Below are 9,300 nucleotides of genomic sequence, written 5' to 3' on the forward strand. Positions count from 1 at the left end.
GATGTTCACATGAATGATATACAGCTTTATTCATAGCTAAAGCTAGAAACAACCCAAATGTCTTTCAATGGGTGAATCATTAAGCAAACTTTGGTACATTCATATCCACGAATGCTACTCAGCAATAAAGAGAAATGAGATATTAATATATGGAATAACTTGTATGGATTTCAAGGGAATTATGCTGAATGAAAAAAAAGCCAATCTCAAAGCTTAAATCGTATATGATTTCCTGCATATAACATTCTTAAAATGATAAAATGCTAGAGGTGGAGAACAGATTAGTAGTTGAATTGCTTATCATAAAAATCTCTATTATTTTTAATAATTTCCTCATGCTCTATTTCAAATAAAATCAATTCATTGAGATAGACCTTTAGAGCTCTCTATACTTAGGGACTGACTCTCTCCCCTTTGGCAAAATCTTTGAACCACTGTTCCGGGCACTAGGCAGGAATGGTGGCCTCTGGTCTTCTTATCTTCTCAGCTTGTATTTCTGCACGTGGAACCTCAGCCGTATAATTAAGTTGGGATGAGGGCAATTAGGGCTTCACTATTCTTGGCCTGTCACAACTGGGATAGAGCCTCCACTTTATAAATGGGGGCTGGAAGGACACAGGGAACTCATGACATCTCAGCCACACTCACCAAAAATTTAACCCCTCCAACTTAAATTTAGAGGGAATTAGAAATGTTACTGGCTTGTCCCTTTTGATAGACGTCTTATCCCATGGATGGGAGCTGAGGGGAGACAGATCCTCATTCTCTTGGGCACACCCACACAGAGTGGAATTTCTTTCCAGCTAAACTGGGAAGTAGGGGGAGGGAGGAAGAGACAAGTTTTGGCTTCAGTGCCATAGATTCTCTCTGTTCTTACCAAGTTTTCATAGATTTTCTTGAACAGATATTTCTTCATCCTTTCTATGTTCCAGAGACTAAATGGTTGTTTTGTTTTGTTGTTATACAATTTTTAGCAGTTACGTTTGTTGGTCTTGGGATAAGGTCTATGGAGCCCTTCACATTGACATTCTGGAAGTGGAACCCCAGATTTATTTTTCAAAAGACTGTGTCAAAGAAAATTCTTGGTTTCATTACACACTCTGAGTTTCAATGTTCTTATGTCTAAATGGGGATAATAATCCACGTCACACTGCTTAGGACATGGTAGCCCTGAATAACTGCCAGTTTCTTCTTTCCCTCTTATCCCACTTTTAGAACTTAGAGAAGTTCTAGTTGAATAAAGGTGTCTGCTCAATAATGCATTGTTATGCTTTAAGAATTTCTCAACTCCAAGAAAGTATTTCAAGTAAAGTGAGAAATATACTTAAACACTCAAAAAACAATCGTCACACCAAAACCAGGGTTGTTTTAGAGATTTGGCTCATGAGAAAATACTTTTAAAAAACCATAAACAACATGACTCAAGGCCTCTTTCTTCTTCCTCTCTCTCCCTCACCAACTCCCCCTTCCCCACTCACTCCTAACTCACTTTTCTCCTTCATTATAACCTTTTACCAACATATGAGAATTGCTGAGTATAAATCGAATGATCGAATAGTTAAAAAATATTTAGTCAGTCTGTGTAAAGATTGGTCAAGTGATTGGTAACTAATATTCTCTCTGAGCTATGTTTTCAGACAACAGTCTAGACCTTGAAATAACCCCTGCTTTAATAGATGATAGATAGATGATAGATGATAGATGATTGGTAGGTCGATAGATGATAGATAGATGATAGATAGATAGATAGATAGATAGATAGATAGATAGATGTTATAGATCTCTCAAATAAGAAATTAAAATCTTATGAAAGTCATTTCCAATGTCATTCATTCATTCATTTACCAAATATGATTTAATGCCTAAGATATATATGGCACTCTTCTATATACTTGGGCCCTGGTATGCATCTTAGGAGATGAGATGGGATTTGAGGAGCTGGCCCATCAACATATGTCTTACCAAAACAGTATTGTGGCATTTTTTCAAACTTTGTTTAGCTTATCCACATACTCATTAAAATGATCAGGAAGAACAGTATGGATGTGACGCTAGGAGAGGCTGTAATTGATACTTACCTTTATTCCACCTCATACCAGCTTTAGAGCTAGCCAAAGACAATTAGTATTTTGTTTTGAACTTCTCATACAGGCAATGTTGAGCAACCAGAATCTCTTAAAATCGATTTCTAAAGTGCTACAAACTTTTTGACCTTCTTAGAAGACTTAGAACCAATTGGGGATAAATTGTCATCAAGTAAAAGAGAGGATGAGTATGATAAACAAAAATTCATACCTGAAAAATTCTATTTAGAAACCTAACTATCTTACTTCATAAAGAATTTAGCTATTAGAATAGATTTAAAAGCAAAAAAAAAAAATTTTTTTTAAGTCAAAACCAGAAGGATACTGTATAGTTTGGATTGTGAAATGAAAATTACATTATTTGGTGTGTACTGACTCCTAACTATGTGCCATACTAGCAAGACATGTTCCTATATTCAGGCTGTAAGTCTTACATATAAATAACTATAATGTTAAATAGAAAGTATTTGTTATAATAGAGAGTCTAAAAATGTCACTTGAGACAAATAAGGAAGAGATTTATTCCTGTTAGGTGGGTTTAGAAAAGGTTTCATAAAGTGTCATGTGATCTAAAGCCAATGAAGGCACAGAGCTGTGGGCAACCAAAGTGTTGCCCTTAGAGACCAGCCAGGAATCCTACCTCACTGGAGCACTGGGAAAGGGAAATAAAGTTGGATGATTTGTAGCAGATCATGAAGACCCCAAAATGTTATCAAAGGAGTTGGGGGTTTATTTTGAAGCCAACTAAAAACCATGGGAGAGTTTTGAAAAGGAGAGTAATAATCAAAATGGTATCTTAGAGAACTTATTTCGACGCCCGCATATACAATAGATTTTTAAAATATCAGAGTTAAGAAGACCCATATAGAAACCAGTGTTGCATTAGGCCAGGTGGTCCTGAACTAAAAGAGCAGAATCAAAGTGGATGGAAGTTCCATAAACACAAAACAAGAAATAGAATCAAGGCAATAGATGCCAGAGATACTATAGGGAGGGATGACTGCAACTTGGGGACTGACGTCAGCAAGATGTTTTGAAGTTTAAAGTCTGTGTGTTATGGAAGTAGACGATGTTCTTAAAAGTGAAAGGAAACAAAGATAAGATTTGGGAAAAGAAGAAAAATGATGTTTTATTTATTCAGTAAATATTTATTGAGTACTTACTATGTGCCAGGCACTGTTCTGGGGTGATGAGAGCTAGTTATCTTTAATTTTTAAAATGCCATATGTGGGAAAGGTATTGTTCCCAGTCTCTGTGACTCCAAAGGCAGAGTTGGAGCCAGTGAGTAGGAGTCAGGTAGGAAGTAAAATACCTTTTTAATAAATGCAGTCTTGATAAGTCGTAAGAGCTCTGTTCCAGGCAGTATTCAAGCATAAACTAGAAAAAATTCTTCCAGGAACACTGTGACAGGGGATTCCTGTGCTAAGAGGGAAGTTAGACTCACTTTCCTGCAAGTTCTTTCCTGATCTTAAGAGTCTTTATTCTTTCTGATGATCTAGTCCTCTGAGTTCTATTATTAATCTCTCGTGTCTCTCAATTATTAAATAAATTACTCAATCTGTCTGCCATTCAGTAAAAGCTTGCACATTTACATCTGTTATTCTCAAATTATTTTTGGTTAGGGCTCTTTTTCTTTATTAAAAATTCTACCCAGTAATGTTACCTTTAGAGCTAATTTAGAATGGTTACCCTGGTAGATTGGGTTATAAATATCAGAGGAGAAAAGGAATTCTTGTGCCTAATAATATGTTTGTTTGGAAGAAACCCTGCAAATGAGAAATGAATTATCTTGACTTCAAGACTGCGATGCAGTTTCTGTATTTTGCAGTAATTCAAAAAGAAATAAAAATCTCAGAGAGGTGCATTTTGATATAGCATGGCAAAGGAAGAGAGTAATTATTATCCAAACACTGTAAAGCTTTAGATGGGAAACATTTATCTGTGCTGCATTTAAAGAAGAAGAAAGGGAAGGGAAGAAAAAGAAAAAGGGAACCTGTAGTGAGCTTGGCTATAAGCTATAGTTAAAGCTTTGCATATCCTGGTGTCCTTTGAAACGTAAAATTCCACAACAAATAGCTCTGTAACGTGTATAACCGGTATGAAGATTCAATTCAGATTTAAGCACTTTGGTTTGCTTTTGAATCTTGCTATTTTCTGCATTTGTTTTGACTGCTCTCATCATTCAAGATTGACGCTTGGATGGGTGTGTAGGAGGAAGCAGCAGCAGCAGGCTTACAGCTTGCAGACAAAAAAAATCTGCCTTATCTGATGGCTATTATTGAAAATGCGAGGTGTAGCCTGGGCTGGGTAATGAAGGGGAGCGAGCTAGGGGGAGCAAGGAGCATGGAGCTGCATACTGATGAGTGTAGGAGTACTTGATAAAAAGAATTCTGGCTGCTGGCCGTGCATTGCTCATTGTGGAGTACTCCAACAATCACATAGAACGCAGACCAGCCTAAGCTGACAGCTTGATATGCCTTCTTCTGCTGCCTGGTTTTGGTGGCTGTATGACGTACTGGTCGGTAGTAAAGATTAATATGTAAGAAATGTGGAGCTAGGATCAAGTCATACTCCACAGCCTGCCTGGCAAACTATGTTTTACTTCTGACTTTGCTCTCTCGCTGAGAACATTAATCTGTCAAGCTGGCGGGCTCCTTTGATAGCAACTTTCCCAGGAGCATGATGTGGCAATGCCACCTCTCAGCCCAGGACTACCGCTATTACCCCGTGGACGGCTACTCCCTGCTTAAACGCTTCCCTCTTCATCCTCTTACAGGACCCAGATGCCCTGTCCAAACAGTGGGACAATGGTTGGAAAGCATTGGGCTACCTCAGTACGAGAACCACCTGATGGCTAATGGATTTGACAATGTGCAGTTTATGGTAAGACGCTCTCTGTGTCCACAGAGCTGCCTTTTGTCTGTCTTTGCTTCTTATGTGTCTTACACGGCTCAGAGGCAGCCTGATTTGCACTAAAACCGGTCAATTTTATATATGTAACAGCATCAGAAAATCGGATGCTCTTAGGACTGAACTTACTGTGTACATATAGACACTTGCAGAAAAATAAGATCTATAGTCATCCATATACATATATGTATTATGTGAATGAACCGATGAAAGTACTATTTATAGGCAGGGAAAGAAGATTAACATTTATATTCTCCCTGTCATTCTCTGTGTGATTTTTATAAATTTGCAATACCCAGTTAGATTATAGCATTCTTCAGTTAATTCTAGATTCCTAAAACATCTTATTTCATTTAGTGATTAATTAGACAATTCGTTATGTTTATGATGTGAAGATCATTTTTTTTTTCCTGAGAATTGTTCGGTAAGCAGCTTAAATTGTTTGGACGACCTTTGGCTCGTTAGCAAACTGCTTCAGATGGTCAATTATGAAGAGCATTCGCTTACTTACACATGCTGATTGAAGAGCATCGAGGTATTGTTTGTTAATTTAGGTAGAAAACAAACACTTCCATCAATTAACTGTCAATATTTAGAAAGAGGCTAATGACTAAGTACCTTCATGTACTTCTGAATGCTGGTCTGCATGCAACCTAAACCTAGTATGTGCAAACTTCTCACTGTGGTAGATAGAGGTGAGGAAGGAGGATGGGGAGATGTGCAGACCCATAGTACAGCTTTCTAATCATTTACATACCTCCCCCCACTGCTCATCAGTTTCCCTTGTTAAGCTACGTCACAGTCCTTATTACCTTTCCTTGCATTTAAGGTCCCATCACGACATGTTACTGATCCCTAAATTTAGAGAAAGCTCCATAACATAGGCATGTAGCACACAAATGGCTTGTAGAAATAATTAATAGCTATTTCTAAATAAAATGCTGGAACTGACACCTGGAGCTTATTAATACCAGAATTGATAACAAAACACTGAGAGCTAGTCATGCCTTTTTATCTCCATTTGAGATTATTTTTCTCCAAGCTTGACTTGACTATTGTAGCTTTGAAAATTACTCAAATTGTTAAACTTCTGCCTCTTCTCCAAAAATATATATGCCCTGTGAGCTTTTTTTTTAAAGCTACATAAATGTATTAAAACATGTGAGCTCTAAATAATTGTGTACATGGAACTCAATATGAATCTATTTTTTATGAGATATACAGCTACTGTTATTTTTCTCATGTTTAAAAATACCATCACTGATTAGACCAGACAAGATGTTGTAGATGTTGAAATAGGAAAAAAGTGACATTTCTTCAATTGCTATGAGTCTTAGGACACTGAGAAGATTTAAGACAGATTTAGGGCACGAAACAGATAACACCAAGAATTAGAGGAACTATCAAACAGAATAAAAGTCTTTGCATCATTATTTATGTTTACTGCACATTTTGATAAGTATTCTTTCTCTCTACCGCTACTTGAGATAAGACTTTCTCATTCTCACTCCTCAAACCCTTGTCTAAATTTATTCTTGTTCCATAAGAAGTTAGGTAGGTTTTTGGAGTCTCCAGAATATTGGGCTGCTTTGAAAGATTTTTAATTCAGCATAATTTTCCTCTGAATGTTAAACACTTTTGAACAAATATAATCCATTTTTGAAAGCCTAGAACTGAAAGATTAATCAAACAGGTTTCAAATAAGCATTAGGAGATTGTAAAAAACATTCATGAATGAAATATGTATAAGTACTCCAAAATGTATCTGGGAGGAAAAAATCCTGTACATATATGACAAAACCAGGGTCTGATCTTCTCCATAAATTACTCTTTTTCAATTCCAAATGTTGTATATAATTTTCCAGAAATTGAGAAAACGGTTAATTCAGATGAGTCAGTCAAATACTTTCTTCATGAGACAGAATCAATTTTTAAAACTTTGAATTATCATTTAGAGGAATTAATTATGGAAATGAAGCAAATCATAAAATGGTGTCATCAATTATTGCTTTACATGCTGCCAAGCACCACTTATTTTCTATTAGTATCATAAAAAATCAATGTCTACCTTTATAAAAATTATTTGTTGATCTCCATCATTTAATTTATTTCATTATGAACTTAGTTAAAGCACACTGATATGATCAGACCACTTTAAGAAACAGATTTCATTGAATGTGGTGAAAGATCTATTAAACCTGCTTAGTCTCCACTCGGTGTCATAGTCTAGCTTTTGTTTTTCTTGAAGCACATTCTGACCTGCATTTATTCATCTTGTTGCCTAAGCAACAAGCACCACACTTCTATGAACTATGATGCAGTGCAGGTCTTATTAGCTATTTAGAACAAGACAGTAGAGACATCAAAAGGATATAATTAATGTATGTTGAAACATCATAGTAGTACATCCATGCATAGATGCACTTAATTTAAGCAACGTCCTCGAGAGTTAATTTTTCATTTCATTTCATTAACAAATGGGAGTTTTAAAGGGTCCGTACAAGTAACTTTCAAAGTATTTATTGAAATCTTAACAAATCTTTTGCTAACTCTGTTCTACATATTCCCACACACAAACACAATATGTAGATAGTTTATCCACATTGCTATGATTAACTTTAATAAAGATTTCTTACATCAATTTCTAGACATGGTTAGAAAAGAAGGACCACCAATTATTTTTAAATATCTATAAATTACTGATTCTCCTTTGGTCTCTTAATATTTATCCTTGATTTTATTGATGTGTGATTTTTTTTTCCAATATCTGAAAGTTAGAATTCAAAACTTTTTCTCTATGTGTACATGGTTCAGGTTTGCAGAATAGTTGTACACATAGTTTTGACCCTTCTATATCCTAAAATAGATAAAATAAATAGAACTTGGTATAATCAATGAATAACTACAAAAGTACATCAGGTCACTCAATACTTTGGGAAAGTCAGATCGGTGCTGTAATCATAAGCTCCTTCAACATGGCATCCTTCATCAGAAGATTTAGCCAAGGCCCCATCTACCTGTTCATCTACTCTGAAGTCATACATCAGCTCCCTCATAGTTAGACATGTCTACTGCTACTCACTAGCCTCTGGGAAAGTTGCTGGGATCCTCTGACATCCCACCTATTTTTCTCCCAGTTTGCAACATGTATAATGTGCCTAGGTTTCAAAGTTACTTTTTTTCAGCAAGGAGTTTAGGTATGAAAGTTAATATGCAAAATGCACATGCTCGTTTACTTCCTTATTATGTATGTTTTGACCATCATCTCCTTTTTCCAAATCTTCTTTTTCCAATGACTGCTTCCTAAACTTTAAGTCTTGAATTATCTATTCTTGTGTTGATGACTGCTCATGGCTCTCCTCTCCTGAACAGCTATTTCCTTTCCTGCCCCACTGTATTTTATCCTCAAAGGTCTAACTCAATTCCTGCCTTGTTTATGTAGCTTTCTTTAACAACACCAATCCTCCGTAGCCTCTCTTTTCTCTGAACTCATGGAGTAGTTGTATTTGGACTGAAAAATTACACTTGGCATGCCATTATTCACTCTCTAGAATGAGGAGTTAAGTTTTCACTTGTATATATCTTGTCTCTCCAACTAGACTGGAAGCTCTTCAAGTCCAAGTTCTGCGTATTCAGTTTCCTTATCTTTCTCAAATGCTAGCATAATGCTGTGTATATAGAAATCATCCATAAACACTGGGTGTACAGCAGATTGTTGTAGATGAACCTCTAGCCTCATTTTTCATGTAGAAGCCTTGTCTGCCAGTGGAAACATAGAGCACTAGTATTATTCATGCAACAAATGTTCCTTAAAATTTTTTCTATGTGCTAGGGACAATGTTAATTACTAGGGATGTGACAGTGAACATTATATGATCCTTGACCTTAAGTAGATTACAGTATTGCCCTCAGACCTATCATATTATTTCATTGAACATTGCACACGCATTCTTTCATGTACTCATACACACGCACACACACACACACACACACACACACACACACACACACTATATCACAAGGATCTTGCCCTTCACCCTTCCAATAATCACCATCCTTCAGTATATTATTTGCTAGCAATTGTTTTTCCAGCAATAAATTACAGTAATCAATGGAAGAGATAAAATCTATCATAGAATGGAATAAAGGAAGATAAAGATACTGATAACATCAAAACACTGGCGGTGTTATTATGGATTTATAGTCCAAAAGACTGAATTAAGAAGTTTATATTACTTGGAGGAGGATTGACTCATAGCCTCACTAGGATAACTAGCTGACAGTCATATTTGTAAACTCTAATCAA

General features: G+C 36.1%; 1 protein-coding gene across 24 annotated transcripts in view; it reads left to right on the forward strand.

Annotated features, from left to right (window-relative positions):
• The window catches only part of ANKS1B (ankyrin repeat and sterile alpha motif domain containing 1B), an 831,972-nt gene that overhangs the window by 490,656 nt on the left and 332,016 nt on the right, over window positions 1-9,300 (forward strand). For 8 of the 24 annotated variants that reach the window (XM_025048668.1, XM_025048673.1, XM_025048676.1 and 5 more), the window contains exon 1: window positions 4,458-4,967. In XM_025048668.1, the coding sequence (XP_024904436.1) occupies window positions 4,764-4,967 (204 nt within the window). In that variant the 5' untranslated portion in view covers window positions 4,458-4,763. The other 16 variants (XM_006914572.2, XM_025048663.1, XM_025048664.1 and 13 more) reach the window with 4 other exon arrangements.

The sequence above is a fragment of the Pteropus alecto genome, unplaced genomic scaffold, assembly GCF_000325575.1.
Source record: "Pteropus alecto unplaced genomic scaffold, ASM32557v1 scaffold94, whole genome shotgun sequence".
NCBI classification, from domain to species: Eukaryota; Metazoa; Chordata; class Mammalia; order Chiroptera; family Pteropodidae; genus Pteropus; species Pteropus alecto.